General features: G+C 52.7%; 3 protein-coding genes across 16 annotated transcripts in view; 2 read left to right on the top strand and 1 right to left on the bottom strand.

The window, feature by feature from the left end:
* ASCC1 (activating signal cointegrator 1 complex subunit 1) overlaps window positions 1-9,897 on the bottom strand; it is a 41,172-nt gene extending 31,275 nt beyond the window's left edge. For 10 of the 12 annotated variants that reach the window (XR_007507340.1, XR_007507339.1, XM_049811060.1 and 7 more), the window contains exons 1-5: window positions 9,128-9,361; window positions 7,850-7,968; window positions 6,491-6,590; window positions 5,488-5,585; window positions 3,873-4,051 (exon numbers count right to left, since the gene is read on the bottom strand). Coding sequence is in view for 10 of the 12 variants with exons in the window: in XM_049811060.1 (XP_049667017.1) it covers window positions 3,873-4,051; window positions 5,488-5,585; window positions 6,491-6,590; window positions 7,850-7,968; window positions 9,128-9,213 (582 nt within the window). In the remaining 2 variants the exon portion in view is untranslated. Of the gene's footprint in view, window positions 1-3,872; window positions 4,052-5,487; window positions 5,586-6,490; window positions 6,591-7,849; window positions 7,969-8,101; window positions 8,112-9,127; window positions 9,362-9,788 lie in introns of those variants that run through there. The other 2 variants (XM_049811063.1, XM_049811062.1) reach the window with 2 other exon arrangements.
* Window positions 1-23,778, top strand: part of DDIT4 (DNA damage inducible transcript 4) — a 56,358-nt gene extending 32,580 nt beyond the window's left edge. For 2 of the 3 annotated variants that reach the window (XM_049811091.1, XM_049811093.1), the window contains exons 2-3: window positions 22,281-22,382; window positions 22,618-23,778. In XM_049811091.1, the coding sequence (XP_049667048.1) occupies window positions 22,286-22,382; window positions 22,618-23,093 (573 nt within the window). In that variant the 5' untranslated portion in view covers window positions 22,281-22,285 and the 3' untranslated portion in view covers window positions 23,094-23,778. Of the gene's footprint in view, window positions 1-22,238; window positions 22,383-22,617 lie in introns of those variants that run through there. The other variant, XM_049811090.1, reaches the window with a different exon arrangement.
* On the top strand, window positions 9,536-18,953 carry ANAPC16 (anaphase promoting complex subunit 16). The gene is made up of 4 exons (XM_049811094.1): window positions 9,536-9,657; window positions 11,398-11,555; window positions 13,748-13,822; window positions 15,691-18,953. Exons 1-4 carry the CDS (start codon window positions 9,602-9,604, stop codon window positions 15,804-15,806), a joined length of 405 nt encoding a protein of 134 aa, XP_049667051.1. The 5' UTR covers window positions 9,536-9,601; the 3' UTR covers window positions 15,807-18,953.
* Window positions 23,779-25,897: the final 2,119 nt, after the last annotated feature.

Consider the following 25,897-nt stretch of genomic DNA (forward strand, 5'->3'; position numbering starts at 1 on the left):
GCAAAATCTCTTCCCTTTTCCACCTGCACACTCAGACAGACGTTTCAGTCCTCCTCACTCTGACACTTACATGACTGTGCGAGGAGAATTCCAAGGTCATCCAGTCATCCCGACTTCCCACTGCACCACATCAGTAATGAGCCTGTCCAGGTGAGCCACCTCCCCATATTTATGTTAAATTAGCCTCATAAGAGCCTCCCCTCGGCCCTGCTTCACTGCCTGGCAGCCCTGACCATACAACAGTGTGAATGACACCTGAAGTGTTCCATATTTCAACACAAGGTTCATCTTATAAAAGGTCTTAAAGACAAACACAAAAAAAAAGTTAGAAAGCATATACACACCAACATAACCCTATGCTATAAAATATAAATGAATGGTTGTCATGGTAACTGCTTCAGAGAGAAATAGAGTCCCTCACAAATGCTCAATGGCCAGAAGAAATCCTCACATACGCACACCTGGTCCTTTCCCTTCCTTACCGTTATTACCAAGCTTCATTCAAAGCCTGGAGTTTACCTAATTCTGCAATGTTTCGCACCAGCAAATTGCACCAGGAAGAGAAGCGCACCGCTTCTGTCACTGAAACCTATTCAGATTTCTCCAAGTATCCTGAGAAACCCTGTTGCTTTGGACAAATCTATAAGCTCTCTTATTGCTCTGTGAGGCACAGTTTTGAATTACTGTTTTTCATTACTGATGTGCTTTCTTCCAGACCCTGCTGTGAGATAAAGTGGTATTAGAGTGGCATTACCGGCTGGTGGAGTGATTGAGAGACATACTGGGCTGCAATATACTCCTTGAACTAACAGGCAGCAATATATCTGGAAACCCTTTTCCTAATACCAGAAGGAAGGGCAGAAAAATAAAGCACCATATACTCCTAGGCTATACATATGCAAACCCCCAAATACCTGCTACTGACCGAATTTTATATTTCAAACTAAAAATGGAAACTCTAGAGCTGATGTAAGCAGTAACAGGAACATTTCAGGCCCTCCTGAGAGGCACAGGACACCAAGCAGTGCTAACACACCCCCGCAGCTTCCAGGCCAGGGCACCTTGTGGCCACGCAGCATGGAAAGCAGGAACTAAAGCCCCAGACCTTCTGCCTCCACCCATATAGATGTGTCCTGACATAGGGCAGCTTCAGCTGCCACCGTTTTGGGAGATTCCCCAAAAGCACCTTGATGACTCAGCAGCAGCAAAAGGCACACCATGTCTTGAGTGCCACACTCTCGGAGATATTGCTATTACTGGTATTAGGAGGATTCATGTCTCGGTGCTGGTTCTGAGTACAGTTCAGGTCTGAGGTTACTAAAAGCCAGAAGTAGCTGTTAGGCTGAAATGTGATCCCACATGCACGCCTGTGCTGCAGGGTCCCTGACCATGAAGCAGAGCCTTACAGGACTCAGTGCTGTCCAGACACAGAACAAAAACTGCAGGAGAGAGAGAAGGTCAGGCAAGAGGAAGAAAAATTAACATGACTAGCCTGGTCAGCAGTGGTCTCAGCACTCCTCTGACAAAGCCTGGGTTTCTGCAGCTTTCTAGGGCAAGGAGCATGTTAAGGTTTGCCAATGTTCCCAGCCAGCTCCTTCGGAATGAGACTGACAACACTGGGGAAAGCACCAAGGTAAATTGATAAACATATTTCTAAGTGGATGGCAGACCTCCCTGCCTACCAGGGATGCAAACCGATACTCAAGAGTGAGCAAGAGACAAACAATGTGACAGAGACACATCAGGAGGGGTCTGGAGAGCAAGTAAGATCACCAGCCGACGCTGGGCCAATGGAGGGCTGCAGAGATGCAACCAAACCAGCAGGCAGGAAAAATGAGTGCTCTGCAAGGAGAAGAGCTAGTCCTGTGTAAGGCCGGTGTGTTGCAGGATTAAAGACACAGGATGAGAGCATGAATGACAGCATTAGCCGCAAAGGTGAATAAAAGAGGCCACATCTTGGTGACATGAAACTGAAAGGATTCACCTGACACCGAGGCAGCCTGGAAGCCAGAACCCAGCAAGACATATGGGATGACCCTGAGGTTACTGCCCTATACAGCAGGCAGGTATGGGTTTGCTGTCCATGGAGAGGGACAAAAGAGATCCAAAGGACCTGCTGGCAGACAGCTAGAGGGAGGAGAAGGATCAGGTAAGTGGAGTCCAGGATGCCAAGACTTCAAGCAGAGCAGGGCCAGACCTCGAGGGAGATCAAGTGAAAGGACTTTAACAGCCATAAGCCAGGTAGAAGGGGATAAAGGGCAAGAGAAGCACCAGCCTGAAAGCAGCGGTCTCAGTCCAGGGCCAACAGCATGAACAGCCACTACCAGAGCCCCATGCTGAAGTTACCGGCCCCCCAAAGAGCCACTTCTCTCCCTCTAACTTTGGTGTGCTCCTACACAAGGACTAGAACTAGAAACCAACAGAGGGAGCCAGGCCACCACTGACGCCAGCCAGAGCTCCAGCACTCTGTCCAACCAACACTTTCTCAGGCTAATGTTTCCATCCCCCTGTCTTTAGGGCCTTCCTTTAACAAAGGTAAGCTTTAGTAAAGGTAGCTGCTGCTGGCTAACAGGGATAGACGATCGAGCCAGTGATACCCTCCTAGTCCAAGGAAAGGGTGCTCATGGCATTGCACTTGTTGCTAATCCCTGGATCTGTTGGCCAGTTTCAGTTGTATTGAACATCAGGTGGAAACACGAGTGATAGAAAGCTCCTAAGACGTCATGGAAATAGGCAGCTGGGTGTAGAAGAGGGACTTAAATCAGAACGGCCAGAAAAGACAAGACTGCAAAGCCAGCTCAGTTCTGCTCTCGGAGATGAGACAAGTGACATGCAAGCGACCACAAAAAATTGAGCAAGAACTCGTATTTCCTCAGATAGCAGATAATTCACACCCACGGCATGAAGACATAGGAAACTAAACTTCTTAAGCTGTGCTATCTGCAAGACTATATTTTCCCCCTTGAAAGGCACAAGCAGAAGTGATGGACACGAAGGTAAGAATATCAGCCCACAAAATCCTGCTGCGTGTATGCAATCTAACCTGCAGCGGCCACAAAGAGGAACCCTTCTCTCTTGCCTAGAGATGTCCTCCCGGCAGACTCAGAGGACACAGAAATTTAATAATACTGTTCCCTCTCCTCAGCCTGGCCCTGTGCATTGACGTACCACTTCTGTCAAACTAGAAGCATGCTAAAATAGACCAGGGAATACACAGCTTTCACGTCGTTCTGTTCCTCATTTCCCTATGCCTAACTATTTCTTGCTGCTCTCAGTGCAAGATCTGAAGGCAAGTAGGAGGGACTGTCAGCACAAAGTCTCATGGGGAAGAAGGGAAGCGATTAGATTTGCAGGATGGCATGTGCTACCAAGTCATTTCTCGCTCAGCTCTGGTAATGGCACACATCTTCCTTCACTCTCAGTAACCGAAAGAAAAGTGAAACAGAAGCAGCAGCAGACTTGTGAATTCCTACATGGTTTCACAGTTCTGTAGAAATTGTATAAAATGTAGAAAGGTCCACTACATTATTTAGTGGTTTTCCTATTAAAAACAAAAAAAAACACCAAAACCAACTCCAACCCTCTTTTGAATCTTAGATATCCTCCCACCTAGGAAAATCTCTAAGGGGAACAAAGTATTTTACTAACAATTTACTAAGTAAGCCATTCTACTTTCCAGAACTTTTCACAACAGCACTCAACAAATTCACAGCAGATCCGCCAACTTAAGTAAAAGGCTGTTAAAAATACATTCCTAGGAAATAGAATAGAGTAAGGCCTTCAAGGTAAATGCCAAAAAGCTATCTCAATAAATGAAATGGTACTCTGCTGAAGGGCTTCCACTTGATTTTAATTCTCCTGTGGATCCTTACCTTTGAGCATTTCTCCAACACTTCCTCCTTGAACTGCAGGAACTTCTCCTGGATGGCAGGCTGGTTGAGAGCGAAAGACAGGAAGTGTGTGAAGGGCTGCTTCTTACGGAAGCTGTCCAGGAGAACATCGATCCGTGTTCGGGCAGAGATGACACCGCTGCGATGCTGCCCGGTAATCACTACAAGGAAACAAAACAATACCTGTCTGGTTTCTGTGAAGCTACAGTGAGACTACTGACACCCATGTCCATGCAAAACAAAGAGTAATTAAATGGATCGTGATTTTACATGATGCTTATCCATCCACTTTAAAATATCACTATTGGAGGATACTGTGAAGGTAAGAACATTTCACCCAGGAGATGACAGGAGGAATTAGAAAAACCTGCACAACAGCACCTCTCTACTGTTAGCCCCGGGCTCACTGAAGTGTTAGGAATTAAAACCCCCAACCATGCACAGAGAAATATTGCCAGACTCCATACTTGACTTAAAATGCCTGACACGGCTGTGCTTTCCTCTGTAAAGACAGGATGATGGCATCAAAAGTATCCCTCTGCTCTCAAGAAAGTCAGCTCTGAGTGCTAAACAATAACCAAGAGTCTATCGTTTCAGTGGCTCTTCAGATTTCTAGAGCATTATTTCAAGTTTTCATAAAGGCAGTCAAAGCAAAAGAGAAAAGAAAATCTATCAAAGATCAAGATGGCCTATATTGTTTGTGCATGCACTTCAAGGCACCAAACAGAGAACACTTGAGCTTGAAAGGAAAGAACTGCAAGGAGCAAAATTTTCTTGGCTTCCTCTTATTACATGTTTTCAACATCTCTCAACCTTCCTAATAGTCCTTCACGGTTCTCAAGAAGAAGTCAAGACCCACTTCTTGAGAAGTACTGCCACATTCCTCTGCAGCACCACAGTTGGATCGCCCATCACTTACTCCTCGCAGCTCTACCACAAACGTAACTGCACACCGTGCCAATTATCACCGGAGAGCGCGTAAGGGGCCCTCCGGATATCCATTCAGGCAGAAACCCACATGGGACAGCCCTTATGAGCAACACCTCCTTTCTTTTTAAGTCACTGGAAGTGATGAGAAGGAACATACGGTACAAGAAAGCCTGCTCTCACTATCAGGATCAAGTGAAGTGACAACACCAGAAAGGCAGCAACATCATCAACACACTTCTCATATTAAAGCAGATGCTGAAGTTTATTTCGTGCAACACGGTAACTTTTTCTGGATGTATATTACAGTTTCTTAGTAATGGAAATGGTATTATTTTAAAAACAAAACAAATCCAACACATTCAGGCCCAAAGTTCTCAAGCCAGTCATTTAAGGCCCAGAAGTGACTTCAGTGAGACTATTCTATTCTTTGGATTAATTTCTTCCCCCCCCCCCAAAAAAACCTTACACTGATTTATAAGCATTTATAGACAGAAAAAATAAACTGAAGAGAAAAGTAAAGTGATTTTCCCAGGGCCATAAAGTGAGTCAGTGCCATGTCAGAAGCAGGAATTAAAGGAAAAACACCTCCTATACCCCCTCCCCGCTCAGATCATGTCTGTGCAAGAGCTAATGAGAGAACACCCATTTTTGTGCATGTTAAACTCACCAATTTCTCCTTCCACTCCAGGCTTGGGAATGCTGATGGAGGTTCGAGTCTCTGTTTCTAGTCTCTTCTTGGTTTCCCCTTTCTTCCCAATGATGTACCTGGAGGCATAGAAGTCCAAGAGAGTCACCCACACAGTGTCGCTGGGCCACTCTCCATCACATCTGTCCAGCCAGCAGATTAACCGTGTCACAGATCAACCAGGCTCCGAGATGGCTCCAGGCAGCTGGGTGCCCCTGTACTCAGTATCCCTGTGCTAGAGAGATGCAGGCACCCAGCTCCACCAGCAGGTCCAGGCACAGAGGCTACTCCGGGACTCCACACGTGACCAGCTCAGGACCACCGGACGATGTTGACCCATGGCTCACAACTGGCTTAAGCTAAAACAAGTCAGTCGGCCCATGATAGCTCTGCACAGCACATCCTGGCACAGCTTATGCATCAGCTGGGTTATCCCTTTTTCCCATTACTTCAGCTGATGAAGAACTAGGGGCTCTTTTTCTGCTTTTTGCTTTGCTCGTGGTAGTCATTTGCCAGCATCCAAATACACAACAGAACACTTTTCCTTCTCTACATTACTGTCAAAAATAACTAGATAAAGCTTTGAACACTACAGGCTTCCCAGTAAACATCAGATTGGAGTCAATAGTCAATTCCAGTCGTGTGTACTTTCTCTCAAAGCTTTCACAAACTCCCCCTGCCAGGCTGCTTGCCCCAGTTCTTCCTCCCCTTCTCCTTTTATGTTCAAGGGAAGAGATGCTCAAAAACTCTCCTGCCAGCAAGAAAGCACCACCTGCTGTCTCTGTCACAGGGAAGGCTAGGAGTCAAGCGTGGCACAACTGCACTAGAAAGGCATCGCCAATTTTCCCTTCCCAAACGCTAAAATCCACATCACGGAACACATTTCAGAGATCTGGCGCTTACCCCGGCCTCAAAAAAATATTCTGCGCTCAACTGCTTCCTCAGCCAGTGGCAACTCAAATAAACCAGAAACACACAGGCTCACTTGTATAATGGGCTGGGAACATCCACTTTGCACTGGAAGCCTTTCCCAGTCTCTTCCACCACAAAGGCATCACAGGGTTCGTCTGCACAGTCACTGGGGCCTAGCAGGAAAAAAACAACAGACCTTGTACAACCTCTGTAAAGTTTGGCAGCGCTTCATGTAGGACAATAGTCTCACAGCCGCCTTCTCCCAAGGTTAAATAAAGGAAAAAAATGGACTCCCCTCCATTGTGGCTAACTGCTTTTTATTTTACCTTACTACCAGCTCCGGAAACCATAATGACTGCTTCTAAATCCACCGGGCTGGGAGGCGTAGGAAAGCAGTAGTTACAGCCCAGGTTTTCTCTCAGCTGGAAGTTGTGCAACTACCCAGTGGGAATGGCCTCTTCTCCTGGCACAGTGGAGGCCACCAGCCCATTCAGAGACCCCAGCAGGAATTTAAAGTCACAGAAGAATACAAATAAAAGGTGAGGATAGTTTTGGTTCAAGGGTTCAAGTACAGTGTTTTGGAAAAGCAGAGAAATTCTCACACCCTCAGCACGGAAGAATAGATGCACCTTTCATCTGTGGGCCATTCAGTCGTGCCTGTTAGGACCAAACATGACTTCCAGAAAGAGGCCATGGTTTCCATCTCCTCTCCAACATATAGAGGGACTAATTTGGGTGGCAAGCAGGTTATTAAAGCTTTGTTCAATCCGCTGAAAGGCAGGGTGGAGGGAGAAACAGGACACAACAGCCACAACCCTTTCCATTTGAGAAATAACAGCTGAGCTTTTCTGTGCCCACAACAACTCACGCAGAACTACAACAAACAAACAAACAGGCAGAAAGATAAAGTACAATACATCAGAACAGGAAGAATTTTGCCCCCCAAAGAGGTAACACCTTCCAAAAAAACACATTATAAGAGGCCAGTTCTTCAAGGGGCAAACATTGCAAGGACAAAGGATCTTTAGCGAGCAGCTTTTACTCCTGCCATATCTGAAAATAATCACACTACCGAAAAGAAAGGCACTTCAGGAACCTGGGGAAAATAGATCTATGGAGCTCATTTTTTTTCCCTCTTTATTGGAGATCTTTCACAACCAGCAAACATAACCGACAGTCAACAGCACAGCCACCCAAACCCCCCATTAGGTAACTGGGATTACATCCACTCTTTGGTCAGCAGGATCATCTGGGACCAACGCAAAGCATTTTTCCCCCTCTTGAACACGTCACTCCACCGCACGGGCAGGTCCTTGTGCACATAAAGATGTCAGAGACAACACCAAGAGCTCCCTAGGTCCCCAGTGTCGATGCTTTCGCCTGTAGCACATCCTGATGGCACCACGGTCACCCCTCACGCAGCACTCTCTACCTGCACAGAAATCCTCCTCCTCCTCATGCTGGTAGGCCTGCTCTTGAATGAGATTCTTCCTGTATACTCGCCCCCCGATCCTTATCAGGGTGGGTCGCAGAATGTCCATCTTGTTCCTCCTAATGCAAAAACAAAGACAGCTTTGATAACTTATGCCAAGGAGAGCTAAATTTCAAAGTTTCCTCGTGAATAATTTGTAAGAGGCATCAGGGGAGCTCTGAGGGGCTCTGAGGTAAACAGCAAGGTCTGTACCTCCACAAGAGCTATAACTCCTTCTGTGCATACGCAGGAGAGACTTCAGAAAGGCAGTACCTTCTCAAACCTCAGGTCACTCATTCAAAGACTAATTTTATGAGAACTTATGAGTATACTTGTAAAGCATAATCAAGTAAAACCAGGAAATTTAAGCAGTGGTAAGATATGTAATGAAGCATCAGTTTTTTTGCCCCTGCAAGGAGGTCAGCAGCTGATCACCGCTGTCCCCGAAACTCGCAGCTTTTAGCTAAAATTCACTGCAGCCTCAGTCAATGTGCCATTTCAGCACCGTTCAGGATTCTGAAGAGTTTCACCTCATTATTTTCCATAGCTGCAGACCAAAGAGACCCCAGCCTCTTGCAAGGATTCCCCTACAGCGCTGATCTCTCTCAAAACACCTGTCACCCTCCATTAGATTCTCAAAGGCCTAAGGAGCTTTTCAAAAGCAAACCCAGTTCCCTGGATCTGCTCGGGAGGTGGCTGGGGAAGGGAAACAAATTGCTCCAAAGGGTCGGTGCTGGGTGGTGTAAGCTGTTACACCTCCTGCCCTCTACCTCAGAGCACCGCCGTAAGTTTGAGGCATACACATAAAAGTCTTACGCTGTCCCGCAGTATTCCAAACGATATTAGAAATACAGGGCACAGAGTTAAACTTTTTGCAGTGGAAAACATTTAATGGTGCAGAAGCAAAGAACTGGCAGTCATCTATCAGAGACTTTACATCTTCAGTACTTTAATTTCTACATTCACTTAAATTGTTAACATTGGGTATCTCAGTTCGCCTTGTTTTTTAAAAAAGAAATTTCTGTTACTCATAAGACAAAGGCTCCACCAAAAAATTCACCTTCATCAGGCGGTTTACTTGGCCACTAAAACAGAACCTGGCAGGAAAAACTGAAGAGCTTGCCTTTGAAGATGCATTTATCCTAAACTGGATTTATTATATGGGGTGACACGAGGTTCAGAACGTTAATGGTTTTCCCCTCAATTAAAGCCCCAACTTCTGAAATTACTTATAACCACCTGAACTTAAATAAAAAGGCATTCCTGTAGTTGAAGGGAAGAAGCGCAGACGTGAACTGTGCACAGAGGAAGACAGAGGAAGCCATTAAAAAAGCTCAGTGGTTTTGGCCTTTTTTTTTTTTTTCCTCCCCCCACATTGCAGAGCCGCTGTCACAATTTCTTGATACAGGACTTTTAAAAAAAAACCACTCAGGAGCGACCACACCCCACCGCACCAGCAATGCCTGACTGACTGGGGGGGGGGGGGGGGGCCTTGTCTCTCCACGCACGCAGGAAGAGGGATCGGGCCAAGCTCCTGCCGGAGCCGCGGGGCTGAGCGGCAGACAGGGCACAACAGCCCTGAGAAAGAGCCCGGGAGCAGCGGGGTTCTCGGGGCCCGGCCCCCCGCGGGGCAATGGCCGCCGCCGCCACCGCCGCCGCCATTACCGACCCCCACCCCCGCCGGAAGTAGGAAGGGCGCCCGCCCGCCCCAGCATGCACCGCGAACGCGATCACGCGCGCCGCTTGCGCCAAGCCGTCCGGGCGCCCAGGTAAGGTTCGGAGGAGCCGGCGCCCCCCGGGAGCGGGAGGTGAAACGGCCCGGCAGGAGAAGGTCGCTCGGTTGAACGGGAATGGGGAGCGGGGGGAGAGGGGAGAAGCTGGCGCCGGAGGCCTCACTCACCGGGAAGCAGCTTGCTACGGAAGCCGGGGAGGGGCTACGGCGAGAGAGGGTGGAGCCGGGGCGGGGCGCGGCGCGGGCGCGGCGCAGGCGCAGTGGCGCTACCGAGGCTGCTGCGCCCGGCGGGGGGAGTGTGGGCAAGAGGCACCGCGGCGCATGCGCAGTGCCGGCCGCCCCACCGCTCTCGCGTCCCTCCCCCCCCCCCCCTTCGCAAAATGGCCGGCCCTGGGGCGATGGCCGTGGAGGCATCGTCCTGGCCCGCCGTCCCCCTCTTCTGTGCTTGCCTCAGCCTGTTTAAAATAAAAATCCTGCAGCTGTGCCTAGGAATCCGCCAGGCTTGCGAGCCCCGGTCGGTGTCGTTTCCGCGCAAACCGTCGCTTCCCTCAGGAGCGGGGAGCTGGGCCTGCCCGGGTTTGCGGAGGAAGGTGTTCCTGGACGTCTCGTAGCCAAATTAAAGCTTTCTTTTATCCAGGCGTTTTCCCTCACAGCCCGTAAGCGCCCAGGCTCCTCTGCGAGCTGCCGCGCCGCTTATGTATTACTTGCAGTAAATGAAACAACCTTGAGTTTAACGGTGAAAGAGCGTACAATTTCTAGTTGTGACAGCCTTTTAAAAACCCATTTTCTCCCCTAAATCCTTGAGTGCTTTCCAAAGGCGCTGTCTGCCCGGCCTAAAGAGTCTGCAGAAGTGCATTAAGTAGGTAGGATAATAGAAATGGGTTAAATGGGCAGAATAATTGGGAAGTGCTTATAAGTGGTTTGGAGGAGTAGCAAGTGCTGTCACTTACAGGTGCTGAGTGACAGCTTTTTTACTATCGGAGAGGTATGTGACAAGTTTTAAGTGCTCCTTCACGGCAAACGTACAGGCAGTACCTCTTAAAAACAAGGCTGAGAAGAGGGTGCGCAAGATGCGACCGGGCTTGCGCTGTACAGGCGGATGGATGGATGCTCAGCCGTTGCCGGTTTAGGTCAAACACGGGGTTTTAAAAGCAAAAGCACATCTGGAGTGATGCAGAGGGCAGTTGCTGCAAATTAGGCCCGGCGTGGCTTCGTGCAGGATGTGACACTGGAACTGGCAGTCCTGCGGGCTTCCAGGTTTTATGAGGCAGCAGGACTTTTTCTGTGTTTGTGCTCCTGGAAACAAGGCAAAAAAGGAAAAAAAAAAAAAAGTCTTTTTATGACCCTGGGTAGAGCGGAAAAAGCACCAGACAGCTGAAGGCCAGTGAATTCAGGCCGGTGACCTGTGCCAGGTTATTTTTACGAACTCTCTGATCCTCCCGCTGAATTCCCAGGCCCCCGTTGTCCGAGGGGTGAGAGCGTGGGTTACCTTCAGTTTCTGGGTGCCACCGCGTGGTGCGACGGCTAACTGCACCCATGCCCACAGCGGGCACAGGCAGCCTCTCCCACGCATGCAGGGCAGCCTCAAATCGCCAGCGCTTTGAGGCTGCGGAGCCACGGAGCAGGGGCGGCAGCCCAAAATTCCACTCGCTGGCTCTTCCTGGACCTCGCCGCCGTCATCTGCCGTCAGATATTGTGCGTGGTCGCTGGCTTCGTGCCCTGGGAAGCTCCGAGACGCCCTTCCTAACTCCGCTTTGCTCCCTTTTTGTTCTTCCAGGCTGGGACGGGGTGAAATGGCAGCCTCTTCCTCATCCTCTTCAGCTGGTGGAGTCAGCGGCAGCTCTGTAACAGGATCGGGGTTCAGTGTTTCGGACCTGGCGCCGCCCCGAAAAGCCCTCTTCACTTACCCCAAAGGAGCCGGGGAGATGCTGGAAGGTGATTGCTCCTGCCCTTCTCCTTCCCTGCTCCTCCTGGTATGCAGGCAGCCCTACAAGGGAGTTGCCGAGCTTGGCACCCCACCGCCTTTTTGGACTTTAGCTGGCAAAAGCTGGAGGGAGGAAGGAAGCACGAGGTCTCGGGTAGGTCCCGAGCAGCCCCGGCTCTCCCACCAGTTGTTCATGAGGAAGTGATTTTTCTGGCAGTCACCTCTTTTTTAGCTCCGTGACAACACTTCAGACGAGGAAACAATCTACCTGAAAGGGAACATGACGGTGTTAATTGCTCATTGTTAGCTAATCTTTTGATGTCGGGCAGGAATTAAAGATAGCTGAGGCAGGAATATTTTTCTTGGCAAAATGCGTTCTGGGGTTGGATTTGACTGGGCTAGTACAGGAGGCAGCTTGTATCCCTGCTGGCCAGGAAACGTAAGGCTTGCTTTTGCCCTCGACCCAAATTAAAACCTCGCCGCAGAGGTCTGCAAGAGGATAAATCAGGACTAGACCTCTCTTTTAATCCTTCGAGGCTTAAAGGATCCTTTTGGGCTCACTGTTGTCGGGGTGTTTCTCCAGGGCTGCCGGGAGAGGGTCGGGGCTCTCTGATCCAGCACCGTATCTTGCGTTTGGGTGCCCAAGTCCTGCCACCCGCTTCGTCGGGTTTGCCTGAAGGAGGACCCAGGCGCGTCACAGCTGCACATCCCTGCCCCTGCTCTGGGTGAGGGAGGAAGGGCAGGTCCTCCAGATGACAGGGTTAAGCCAGGGTCGGTCTGTCTGTTTGTCTGTCTGTTCCCCTTGAACTTTCCGTGTCACCATGCTGCACGCTTGACTATGTGAGCCTGAAATTCATTGGGGTGGCTGGGACCAAGGCTCGGGTGGCCCTGCAGTTCAGAAGTGACACGGCAGCGCAGGGCAGCTGGGAACTGATCACTATATCATTCAAGGACTGTTTTTATTACACATTAGAGCCCATATGCCAGTCTGTTGAAGTAATTATGACTAAAGGCTTGCTCATAGAACTTAACGAGCACTCAAAACAAATTAAAATGATGAAGCACTTCATGTTACCAAATAGACAGGCAGCTGTTCCTCCCGAGAGCCACTCGGCAGGACAGCCGGGCTGGGGAGTCGGAGGAAAGCGAAGGGTATGTTTGGAAATAGCACAGTGCAGCACCAACACACCATTTCAACAGCTTGCAAGAGGATGCTCTGAGCACAGCAAAACTCCCGACTCTTCCCTCTTACCTGGGATTCAGCTGTGGATTAGATTTTCCAGGGCCAGGGGTCTGTTTCTACCCTTAGTCTTTGAAATTGCTTCTCTCCTCATTTTTATGGCTCGGAGCTTTTAATTGATTTTGTGTTGGGCTGACCTCTTTACCAGTAACATGGCAGTTTGTCTACTCTGGGTAGCAGTGACAACTAAACACTCTCCCTGTGGCAGGAAGCTTTAGGTTAGCTTCTTAATTTCTGAGATAAAAGGTGATAGACCCATTCTTTCGTCAGGCAGGTACTAGTGGCGTAGCTGCATACCAGTTTCCTCTTCAAAAATCCCCACTAACTGACTGATTTTTATTGTTACTTTATCTGTCTCGCTTGGTTTTAAATAAACCTGTAGGTGTTTTGGTGTTTTTCAGAAGGAAGTAGTACAAACTATGTCAGTGCCTGGCACAGAGTTAGCTAGGTATTCTACATTGCTTTATTTCTGAGACAGCTGTGTGATCAATTACTGACTTAGATGGCAAGATCCACATTATTTGAAATCCTTTATGCGGGGTTATGGTCTAAGCCTGTGGGAAATCATAAAGCATTATAAGGACACAAGTGTCTGAGCCCCGAGGGAATCGGAGACTGCCATAATATTAGCTGGCTTCTCCTTAGCTTACCTTCCATTTAAAATGGATGAAAATTGCTTGACAGAGGGTATGTAACAGAGTGTCAGCCGGGGTGTCTCCCAGGTAGCACAGCCATTCCCCAGCAGCACCGGGAGCCAGCCAAAGCCCCGCACAGGATTTGACCGCGGGGCTGTATGGGCCAGAAACCGGAGCGCTGCACCCTTGGTGCAGGGGAAAGTGTCGGAACAAGGCAAGCGGGGAAACCCACACCTTGAACGTAAAATTAGAAGGTCGGTGGCACTCGGTTAAGGCTGCTCAGTCTTAAAACTCTCAGATAAAACTATGTCCCTTTTTCTGTTTACAGATGGCTCCGAAAGATTCCTCTGTGAATCTGTCTTCAGCTATCAGGTTGCATCTACATTAAAGCAAGTGAAACACGGTAAGCACCGAAGCACCATCTATTTTAACTGCACGCTGATGGGGGAGGATGGCAGGGGAGCACAGAGAAAAGGCTGACATGTTCTCAGGTGCCGACCACAAAAAAGCAAAATAGCCTTTTAAGTTGGCGAATTAACGCTAAGTCAGACCATCATCGAGTCCTTTTGCAAGCCCTATGCAAAGTGACGGGAACCCACACAGCCTGGGTGGGAACAGGCTGTGCCTTTCGAAGCTTGTTTTTCCATCGCTGTGTGCCGCGCTGCCTTCACGAGAGGTGAGGCCAGAAGAGGAGGTTATGGGCAGGAAACGCCCACGCTCTGATCTTGGCCCAGCGCTGACTGTCTCTCTGGCCTCGGGCAAAGAGACACTTGATTCCACCTTTGTTTCTCTGCTGAGCCCTCGTGACACTGGCAGGGTCAAGCGAGGTTTCCAGAGGTGCTCAGGAGACGGACACGCAGGTGCCTGGCGTGGCGTGATGGGGCTGACTCCACTCCCTACCCTCCCCAAGAAAGAGCTTTACATCTTGTTTGAACTTCGGCTTCCCTCCTGGGGCCTTTGCCCGCCGCCCAGGTGCCTGTAACTGTACGATGGGCTTGACTGCATGGCAGCTTTCGTTCTTAAGACATTGGGTAGAGCTCAGCACCAGACCATATCTGCTGCTCGAGGGTCACATCCTTTCTGGTCCCCACCTCTTGTCAGCTAGAACACTTCCACGTGTTGTCTCAGACCGGCGAGGTTTCCTGTGCATCGCCGGAGAGGGAGGTTGTGAGGAGGAGGTCTGGGGGTGTGCAGGAGCTTGCAAGGCTGCGACCCTCTATTTCTGAACCAAAGCACAAAGCCGAACCTCAGAGCCATTGTTTCCACAGCTCCGGTGCTACTGTGGCTGTAGCTGCTGGGGGCTGCTGCACAGACTGGCACCCTGATAAGCACCAGCCTTTGAAACTGGTTTGTGGAGCACCGGTTGCCTCCCTGCAAGAAAGGGGAAAGGCTTAAAAAAAGATCAAGGTCATCATTTTTCGGCTTGTTTGTTTGACAGTTCCCAAAAGCACTCGCTTACGGGAGGTGGAGTGAGAACAGTCCCTCTTAAAAGCACCCACTGCTGCAGTCAGCATAAATCACGTACATTTTGTGTTACGCCTCTTGCTACTAAGTCGGCCTGTAGCAAGCCGTTTTTCCAAGAGGCCGCTGCTCTCTTAAACCTCCAGCAGAGCCAAGAGAAGGGCTGTTCTCATCTCTCTACCACTGCAGCTAATGTAACTGAAAATGGAGCCTGCGTGCCCAACGCACAACCGGTTTTAAATAAAACTGAGAGGAACAAGTTGTCTTGAGGATCCCCAGGGAGGCAGCCTGTCTCTCTGCGGGGACCTTTGTGTCATTAGCGTGCTCTGATTGCAGAGCCTTTCTGCTGCAGTCATCCAGGTCCCGCTCAAAGGACCCTCATTAAAATGAGGAGCTCCTCACACTGCACCTAGCTTTACCGTGGGCTGACCAAGCCGTCTCTGAACTTCTCTGTTCTTTTGCACTATAAATATTTACGCTAAAGAAATGAGCTTCATCCTATTTTCACCCCCATGCACTAATTGGCCTTGTGTTTCCCTGTTAGGACTTGAATTTACATGGCACGGGCAGGGATGGGTAAATACACATTCAGCGCTGGATGAGGCAGAAAAGCCTGTCCCTGCTTTCTCCTGTGATCTGGCGAGGTCTCGCCGTTTGCATAGGGCGTCGTGTAGAGTGGGTTTGCATTCAAATTGGCTCGGTGGGTTTTATTCTACTCTGTTCCCCATTGACAGCTGGGAATTTGCATCTAATTGAAAGGTTTCATTGCGCTGTCATTGCAAACCACAGTTACCTTTGAACTTCTCACAGATCAACAAGTCGCACGGATGGAAAAACTAGCCGGTCTGGTGGAAGAGCTGGAGGCAGATGAGTGGAGGTACAAGCCAATAGAGCAGCTCCTGGGATTCACTCCCTCCTCGGGCTAAGCGTGGCTGGATCGCTGCTGTCAGGGAGCAGAAGAAAAACATTCTCTGGCCTGGCTTCAAAACACACCCCCATTTATCAGGATGCTGACAGCTGCATCAGCAGGACTGGGCTTTTTGTTTTTTTAAGTTGAGAGTGGGGATCCCCCGCAAAGGTGCCAGTAAATGGAAATGACGGGATTCTTCAAGTCCTCTGCAGCGTTACAGGCTGGCAGGGCTCAGTTTCTGTAACTTAGAAGGTAGGATCAGTTTTACAGAACTCAAGAGAATCACCTTATTATTTACAGAGGTGGTGGCAGGGGAAAGCAACCCAGTAACTCAGCCTGGCCTTTCCCCAGTGAGTGGCCGAAGGGCCGGGTGATCGGCGGGCTGGGAAGCCTGCATCTTTGCCGCTCAAGCCAGGCCTCTGTAGAGCAGAAGTACAACGCCCTGCCAAAAACGCTCTTCAGCCCTAGCCGTTGTTTTGGGGGATGAACAGGACGAGAACTGTCCTGGGTCAGTTGAGAGGGGGCAAGCGGTGACACTTTCTCCACAGGTACCTCATGTATCACTGAAGCTGTTTTCTCTCTGTTGCCGTTTCTCTTGTGTCTGCATAGTGAGTGCTGGTAGGACACTGCTCTCTAATGCAGAAGGTGTATCTTTAATAACCTGAAACTCTTTTTTCCCTCTTTATTATACATTAGATTGCTCTGTGATAATAAAATAATTCTGTCTTTGAAACCATTTATCTTTTCAAGCTTGGGGGGAGGGGGGCTGATGAAAGAAACAATCCACCATTCGGTAGGTAACAGGAGGTTTAATGAAGCTCAGAGGCAGCTTGGCTGTTACGATGGTCAGCTTAAGTTCAATTTAAAAAAAAAATCCTCCGAGAGGAGCCAAACCACACTTGCTTTATGCTCCAAAGTGGATTGATTTAAATCAGATTTTAATCCTGGTTTAACTCGGCCAGCAGAAACCCCTTATTTAAATCCATCCATTTTAATCATCTTGTTTTTCATTTGTACTTCACTTCTGTTCTTGAGGGGAACGGGATTTCCATTTTCTGGCATAACCATTTCAACATGTTAATTTTCCATTGATTAGAGCCTTAACACCATGTTTTTGCTAGCCAGCAGGGGGATAGGCTCTGCACAGTATTTAAGCAATTGTACAACTTAATGCTCCCAATGCCTAATTCTTCCACTTTCAACATCTTATTTATGAGACGATTTTATTTTTACTCGCCTTTTCAGTCCAGCCACATCTGGACTGAAAGAGATTCATTTGAATCCATCCCCATCTGAGCTATATCACCAGCAATTTGTGTTAGCTAAAACTAAAGGGGAAAAGTTCTGCGTTCGTTTCTGTTTATAGATGAGTTCTGGTATCAGAGTCAGCTTTTTGTGATCCAGAGCCGCATGCCACCCAAAAGCCAGCCCTGATCTGCAGATGCAGCCCCAGTCCCAGCTCCGCACCCCTGGAAATTTGCTCTACGGTTTCCAAAACCGTGTACGGGTGTTCTCACGTAAGGCTACAGCTCAGATGAGACGTGTCCCATACCGCCTCCCCCGTGCACGGCCCGGAAAACCTCCTCCCTGGTCCTGGAGAGCCGCCAGCCCCTGATCTGCAGGGGCCTCCTGCACAGTAAGCAGCTCCTCGGCCAGCATCGCTTTAAACGTGACGGCATTCGGTATTAAAACTCCATCCCAGATGGGGTTATTTTGAAAAGAAGGGAGCGTTTCAATCGTCAACTTGTTTGTTTGTTTTACATCATCTATTTTTAATCCTGCTTACTCCAGCCACCTAAACTTACCTTGGCTAAACTTGCCAAAAATACCCCCCCCATATCAAGACAACGTCTTGGAGGGGAGCGTGGGGTTTGGAAGCAGAGCCCTGCGCCTTCTGCTGCCGACCACGCAGCAGCGCCCCGAACCCCCCTTGCTTGCACCGAGTCCCACCCACTCGCCGACCCTACGTGCTGCAACCGGCGTAATCAGATGCAGAAAGAACTTTTCCTTTTTACTGCTCGACGGGAAACTTTTCCACTCCGCCAGCCCTCCGGGAACGCCAGGGGATCGGCGCCTGCGGCTCTGCCGACAGGATGCAGTGCCCAAGCGTTGCCCACATCTCCCCGCGAGCCCGGCTCGTGCCGAAGGGTCCGAAACATGGCGGGGCTGAGATTTCTCTGGAGCAGCTCCCCCCCTCGCCCTCCTCCCATTCCTTGTTTTCCAGCCATTTCTCGGCGGCGTGCCGGGCTCATGGCTGGATGGAGCAGGAGCAGGGAACGGCCCCAGCTCCGTGCCGTACATGGCTTGTTTGTATGTGTGCCCAGCACCAAAATAGACACATGTGTGAGAGCCATTCAGAGGAAGTGAAAAGTTCATCCTGTACAGTACTACAAATGCAAAAACATGTTGTTGGCTGTTCCCTCCTCCTGCTCAGTAAACACTTTATGTAAGGCGGTGAAAACCAGAGGGATTGCTGCATGGCAAAATAGAAGAAAACAACCTGCGCTCCCCCTCCTCCAAACGCAGGTTTTCCCTGGCAGCTGGAAGCTCCTCAGCTGCCGTATTTCTGCTTTGCAGATCTGTGGGGCAGAGCTGGCGGTTAACTATTCCTCCTCGGGGTTTTGAAGCACCGTTCCCAATGCGCGGGAGGGGTGTCTCTGCAGCATCGCCGGGGGCTCGGCGAGCAGCTCGGGGGGCTATTTGGAGGCTGCAGCTGGGAGCAGAGCGGCAGGGGGAAGGGAGCCTGTCAGCTGCGAGCAAAAGTTGATGCGGGGAGGGGAGGGAAAATAAAAAAAAAAAAAAAAAAAAAAAAAGCTGAACAAAGAGCTCCGTTCAGGGCTGCCGGTTGGTTTTCCTGTGGGTGCTCGCAGCAGAACGTTATGTACCGGCGTGCAAGTCCCACTCGCGCCTCCCTTCTCTGGCTCCTCGCGCTGCTGGCCGTGGCCCCAGCGCGGGGACGGTGCCAAGGCACGCGCTCGCCTTGCCGCCCGGCCAAAACACCGGGCCGGGGAGGGCCTCTCCCCCTCCCCATGCCAAGGATGTAGGAGTGTGGTGCAGCACCTCGGCAGCCCTCCACCAAAATACCGGCTCCTGGCTTTTGCCTGGGATGGGGCGAAAGCATCCAAGGGGAGATGAATTTCACATGCCCCCGACCCTGCAAATGGCTCGGTGCCAACCCGGCACTCGGTGTCTCAGCTGCCAAAACCCGTCCACTGACCTCCTCGGACGCACGTTCCTTGTTTCTATGCCCGACTCCCGCACGTCGCGGGTAGGCAGCCTGCCTGCAGCTGCTTGTCCCGGGAAGGGGGGGGGGGGGGGGGAGAGACAGGCCCGAAAGGTTTGGCTGTGGCAGAGACCTGCCCGGCCGGCGGCACGCCGGGACCTGCTGCTGCGGAATCCCACCCAGCCCGCAGCCTTCAGCTTGCCGGTTAGAGACGGCCGTGGGCTCGGCGCGGTGGCGAAGGATGCGTGGGGTCACTCACCCCTGGTGTGCCCGTCACCCCCTGCCACCACCGGGGACCCGGTGACCGAGGACAGAAGCAGAAAGGGTGCAAAGGACACCCACCCTGCAGGTACTTAGGGGACACCCCGAAAACCATGGCCTCCCCCGCCCGGCCCCCCCAGCTCAGTGAATGTTTGGACACAGAGGGTCACACCAGCCTCTGGCCAGCCACCGTGTGCCGAAATAATGTGTAAATCTACCTAAAAGCAGCTTTTGGGGCCACGGAGCTGCTGGGAACCAACGTGAAGATGAAGACAACACCATGGGCAGTGGGAGCCACACCATGGGGCAGGAATTTGCCCCCCCCCCACCCCGGCATACGCGGGGCACTGTTTGCACCCGACGTGCGCCAAGGCACTCACTGAGCACACCCCCACACCCACACCCGGTACATCTCCTCCCTTCCTCCTCCTCCTCCTCCTCCTCCTCCTCCTCCTTCTCCCCAGCCCCCTCCCCCTGCAGTCCTGCAAAACCGCTGAGCTCAGCACATCCCGGGCAGGGGCCCAGCCAGGACCCTCCCCAAAGCCAGCCGCCCCCGCCAGCTCCCGCTTAACCCTTTGCAAAGCCGGTCAGGCTAGAAATCGGAGTGATCGAGCAAACAAATTTCATCATGGGGCGAGGGGCCGGAGGGGGGGGGGGGGGTGGTGTCCCACAAGGCGCAGCCGGCCGGGAACAGGCTGTCCAGAAAGTTTCATCCATCATCCTGAAGCCCCCTCTGCTCTCCCCAGAAAGGACGGCAGGTTGGGGGGAAAGACACGCCGCTCAGCCACAAAAATCACGCTAGGTTTACACCAGCAGCAGTACCCGGGAGGGGGAAGCGCAAGGATTACTAATACCGTAGTTAAAAGTTTGCTTTCTAGCCCCAAACCATTTCTAGAGGCTCCGCTGCAGAAGAGCAGCCCTGGTCGCAGTCTCTTTTGGGAAGGAAAATGAGCTGCAAGCCCCGCAACGCCTCCCCTCCCAGCAGAAGCGCGAGTACGCAGCATCACATTAGGATTATTTTATTTCAGAGATCAGAAGTCACCTTTCACTTTAAAACTTGCTGTCACACCAGAGGCTGCCTGCTCCCCTGCCTACCAGGCAATGTTATGGCAAAGAAAGAAAAATATTTATGCTCGGCTTCAGAATTCAAGCTTATTTTTAGCAAGGCGCCTTCCCTGTGGTCCTTCACCTCTTTTTCGTTTATTTGCCATTTTCCCCCTGGTTTGACCCCAAAGCCAGCAGTTCCTCATCTATTTTCAGCCTCACCCAGCAAACATTCGTACCAATGACTTGGTGATTGTGGGGAGAAAAAACCCACGAGCCGGATTTTGTTAAAAACAGGATCCCAAGCACAATCCAACCATTTCTGAGTGCACATGTGTATATTTCGCTGTATTGCATGGCGAGTGCGCAAATATCGGTGTATATTTTTAACAGCTGGGGTTGGGGTTTGTTCATTTTTTGTCCCAAAAAGCAGAGCAGTAGCCCTGCGTGCCGTGGGCACGAGCCAGGGCTTGTTCCCAGCTCCCCGCACATCCCCTCCACCCCACCACTCCCTGGGATGCTACCCGCTCCTCCGGCTTGGACCTCTGCTCCCAAAATGGTGACAGATTCAAGCCCCACTTCTCCTTTGACCCCTAAAAAGCAATTTCCCTGCTGCTACAGCTGCTGGTGGGGTGCCCGGACCCTCCACACCCACCACCCTGCAGCTCTTGGGTGGAAGGATTTGTCCCCGTCCTCCCCACGGCAGAGGTCACAGGCGGCGGGCGCTGTCCCCCTTGCTCCCGGCCAGCGTTCGCTCTCTGCAGCGTCTACCGCCGCGTTGTTATCAATCTCTGCTCAGGAAGGACAGTACCCAAGATAAGTCCCGGAGTGACTTCAGAGCCTGCTCAGCTCCTCCGATAAAGCCGCAGGCAGCGCGGGAGGACAAACAAAGCCCTTTATCGCCAATTAATGAGCCTTCATTTGGCTCCCCGCGCTCCTCAGGGTCTGGCTTCGGAAAGGTCACGTACGCAGGGGCAGGCACGCACGGACCCGTGGGGAGGACACACGCTTCCAGAGCAGAGGGCTCAGAGGAGGACAGCGTCTCGCCCCCGTTTTAGGAGACCGCTGAGGGAGGCAGACGCCTGGCACTGAACAAAATCCCCCGCCCTGGCCGTGCCCTCCTCTCGCCCCCCCCTCAGCACCCTCCGATTTTTAACGCTGTTTCACTCCGACAGCCCTTATTTTCTTAAGACACCCGGACAACTCCGGCTCATGGGACACTGGCAGCACCCCGGGCTCTCGCTTTGGGCAGGAGCGAACCGGAGTCCGCCATGTCGCGTGCCCGGGCCGCCCCTGCCGCTCGTAAGCAGGATCAGGCCCCGCCGGTGCGCACCGGGCAAACACCGCCTGGAAGACGAAGGGCCATCGGCCTCAAAAAGCAAGGCCGGGTAGGAAAACCCTCACGGCCTCGTCACCTGCCGTCTGGTTTCGTGCCAGCCGGGGCCCGCTTCACAACCCGCGGACTGAGGCGAGGCCCGGGGTGGGCTCTGGCCCCGGGGGGTTGCCTGCGCTGAGGCCCGGGCGCTGAGGTAAGGGCCGTGGTGAGGCCCAGGCCCAAGCCGGGACCTCAGAGGGTGCCCAGGGCCCATGCCCAGGCCCTGAGGGGGTGGCAGGAGGCCGGGGAAGCCCGGCGGGCGCTGCCCAGAGCGGCAGGCGGATCGCCCCGGCCCGGCCCCCCCCCCTGATGCAACCCCCGCCGCCGTTTGCAGGGCCCGGGGCCGGGCCGGATCGGGGCCGAGCCGAGCGGAGCCGAGCGCAGCCGAGCGGAGCCGAACGCGGAGGGGGGGGAGGGGGGGAGGGGGCGGGGCCTCCCGCTGTCACCGGGCAGGAGAGACGCCGCGGACGTGCCCCGCGCTCCCATTGGCGGGCGTCAGCTGGAGGGGGCGGGGACTCCCGCAGCGGCCCTCTCTATAAGGTGGCGGACCGGCGGCCGGCGGGGCAGAGCGGGCGGCGGAGGCGGAGGCGGGATGCCGGGGCTGTGGGAGCGGCTGGCGGGCGGAGAGCGGGGCCGGCTGGAGACCTCCGACTGCGAGTCGTTGGGCAGCGCCTCCGGCTCGGAGGGAGGTGAGCGGGGGTCCCCCAGGAGGGGGGCGGGAGACCTCCTGGGGGAGGGACATCGCTGAGGGGCCCGGCGTCCCTCTGAGGGGCTGGGAGGTGGCTGAGGGTCCCCGAGGGCGGGAGGGGTGCTGTGCCCGGGATAACCCCACCACCACCACCCCCACCCCCAAAAGCCCCGGGCTCGGTGTGCCCCCACAGCTGTGAGACCCCGGTCTGACCTGGCTGCTTGTCCCCTCCGCAGATGCCGAGTTCGCCGAGGGGGCCTCCCTGCCGGACCTGGACCTGCTGCACGACCCCGAGGACGAGCTGCTGTGCGCCAACCTGATGGACCTGGTCCAGGCCACGCTGGGCAGAGCCCCGCTGGGTGCCAAGCGCTGCTCCCGGCTCCTCATGCCGGCCCAGCTCCTGGCGCAGGTGAGGACGGAGCTGCTGCGCCTGGCCTGCAGCGAGCCCTGCGGGCTGCGCGGGGCCCTCCTCGACCTCTGCGTGGAGCACGGCAAGGCCTGCCACGACGTGGGGCACATCGCCGTGGACCCAGCCGTGGTACCCACCTTCCAGCTCACCCTGGTGCTCCGGCTGGACTCGCGCCTCTGGCCCAAGATCCAGGGACTCTTCACCTCGGGGCCGGCTTTCACGCCGCTGAAGCTGAGCACGGGCTTCAGGGTCATCAAGAAGAAGCTGTACAGCTCCGAGCAGCTGCTCATAGAGGAGTGCTGATGGGCCGTGCTGGAGAAGCGACTTACCCAAGTGCTTTGGAAGAGCCGGTTAGAGCGTGGCGGCTCCCGGCAGCCGCTGTAGTTTAGGTTAGGCTGGAGTAGGGCTGTAGGTGGAAGTAGTTTGGGCAGGCGGAGGTCCCCACGGGGTGCCTGCCTGTGCCGGGGCATCCCTGACGCGGAGCAGACTGGGACCCAGGCGGAGGTTGCTTCACACTGTCGATGATTGTGGGATGATTGCGGTGACTGCGCTCCCGGATGCAGCAGCGGGGCTGCTGGGGGGGGCCGACGGTCTCCTCCTGTTGGCTGATTAATCATGGCTTTTTTGTAACAAGGATTGTAATCAATGGGGTTTCTGGGGGAGGGTGTGTGTGTGGGAGTGAGGGATGGCTGGGCTGTAGGTCTGGATCAAAGATAAAACCCCACTGCTGGCACTTGGGCGGCTCTGTGCAGGCTCCCAGTAAGGCAGGAGATGGGGTCCGGAATCGCGTTGTGTCTTTGATCACGAGCGCGGCGTGTGAGGTGACGCAGGGACGGAGGGCAGGACCCCTCTCTGTGACATGCTGTGGGTGCTTCATTGGTTACAGTTTACACTCGTACACTTGATGTTCAAGTGCAAGAACTTCCTATGCAATTGTGTTGGGGTGGGGTTTTTTTACTTTTCTAATAAAATTTGTCTTAATTGATAACCTGCTGTCTCCGTGTTGTCACTCTGGTCTGGAGAGGGATGATGCAACCACTCCCTGATGGTCTGAAATCCCGGCTGGCATCCCCAGGAAGCCTTTCCCTGGCAGGGCAGCCCCTGTGGTGGGAGCTGAAGGTTTTGGGAATGGCGGGGGGAATCCCACTGTGGCTGGTCCTAATTGCAGGCCATGGGGCTGTGACTCAGGGGGAGCTGAGTCAGGCCCCCGAGCCAGCCAGGTGCCTGCCTGTGCCTTGGGGGGAGCACCCTGGCACCCCAGCAAGGGGCTGCTGCTCCTCCCCTGGGAGCTACGGAGGGGAGTTTGGGCAGAAAACCAGGAGAATTGGCTAAAATTGAGAGGGAGGGGGACAGGGCGGGTCACACCTGCCAGGGGGAATGCTCCCTAGCTCCAAACACACTCTGCAAAAATAAGACCAATTACCCAAGCCTGCAATTAGAGGCACTCAGAGAAAAGGCTTTCACTAAAGGGTAATTAAAGTGCTTGGCAAAGGAAGAGCCCTTAGAAGGTGTGGGGGATAAAATCAGTCTGGAAAAAAAACCAAAAACACAAACCAACACATTTCCATTCAAGTGTGAGTTTGTTCTGGCTCAGGCTTCAGTTGTTGGTTGGTAGTTGTCTGGTGCCCACCTGCCCTGGACAAACAGTAACTTTTCAATGAGAATTTTCACCAAAAAAAAGTTGTTTCTGAAAATGACAACCCATGACCAGAGTGTTGGGAGCTGAGGTTGCTCACCCATGTAAGTACCACCTAGGAGCAATCGGCAACAGGCAGCGCTGAGCAGGTACAGACAGAACGGTGCCCTTACAAACCCACATTGTGTAAAGTGGGGGGGTTTCCCCTAAAATCTTGGGGACTGAGGTGTTTCTCAAAGCGTCACGTGCCAGAGCATCCCTGCCTCACATGATGGGCATCCCCGTGCCAGGGTCCGGCAGCTCGGTGCCCTGCGGTGTTGTCCAGCAGCAAAACTACTGTCGAACCAGCCCAGGAGCCACCGAGAGGGTTGGAAAGGAAACTTCAAACCCAAAGTTTTTTGGCAAAATTGCAAGAAGAGCAGGTTTTGGCACTGCCAGCACAGGGCGGAAACGGCACGTTGCTCCCCAGCCACGGTGAGAGATTTGTGGTGTGGTGATGGCAGCGATACCAGCAGCTCGGTCTATGCTGTCATCCCTTGCTGAGGTATATCGTGTCTTGAAGCTATATCTATAGCTCTGTAAATGTATGTATTTTTATATACCGAGCTCCTAAGCACACAGAGGGGATGGCCCCGTGTCTTGCCGTGCTGCCAGCAGCAGTGTGTCCCTGGCTCATCCCCTGCCAGCCTTTCTGAGGGTGGGCAAAGGACTCCGCATTGCATTTTTTTTACATTATTATTACAAGCAGCGATCAAGGCTTTGCAGAAAATGCCAAGAAAATGAACAAACCCCCATCAAAACTCACAAAAGCAAATGCAGAGCGACAGGACAGCCTCGTTGCTGGGGAGGTACCTGGCAAAACCCTGTGTGGATCCACGTGCTCCTGAAATGCCCCATAGTCACAGCCACGAGCCACGGCAGGTGAAGCTTTGCTTCTATTTATAGTAAAATGGCCTTTCCATGACAAATTTGGGGGGGATGTCAAGGTCCCCGGGGTTTGCCAGCTTCCTGGAAGGTTCCAGGAGCTTCTAGCGAGGCTGTATTTAGCCTCTCTCGGGATGGGGGGCAGGCAGAGAGATATTTTGGGACCTGGGAGGCAGTGATGGGGCTATTTGTGGCACCAGCATCAGCCTGGGGGTCCCAGGTGCCGTCACAATGGTAGGGAAAGGGAGATTTTGGGGGGCATCAGCAGCAATAAGGCAAACGAGGCTTTAAATCCCAGGGTAATGCTAAACCCTCATGTTTTGCTGTGAAAAAGGATGGGGGCGAGAAGCGGGGTCCCTTTCGCTCTCTGCCTGCCGGAGGAGGATGCTTGTGGGGCACCTACCTTCCCCTGCTGCCTCCCTTCCTCTGGCTGCTGCCCCAATTAAAAGCTTGGGTTAATGAGCTTCTGCGTGGGGAAGGAGCTAACGGGGAGCCCAAATTACCCGAACCTTTGATGAGCGGGCAGGGACCAGCACACCGAAACACA

This window comes from Accipiter gentilis, chromosome 9, assembly GCF_929443795.1.
Source record: "Accipiter gentilis chromosome 9, bAccGen1.1, whole genome shotgun sequence".
Taxonomy (NCBI): Eukaryota; Metazoa; Chordata; class Aves; order Accipitriformes; family Accipitridae; genus Astur; species Astur gentilis.

What these genes read in the sequence shown, in the direction of transcription:
- ANAPC16 (XM_049811094.1), top strand. Translation starts at nt 9,602, where the DNA reads ATGCACCGCGAACGCGATCACGCGCGCCGCTTGCGCCAAGCCGTCCGG. An exon ending in CAAGCCGTCCGGGCGCCCAG is followed by an intron (nt 9,658 to 11,397) that starts GTAAGGTTCGGA and finishes TTGTTCTTCCAG; the next exon opens with GCTGGGACGGGGTGAAATGG. An exon ending in AGCCGGGGAGATGCTGGAAG is followed by an intron (nt 11,556 to 13,747) that starts GTGATTGCTCCT and finishes TTCTGTTTACAG; the next exon opens with ATGGCTCCGAAAGATTCCTC.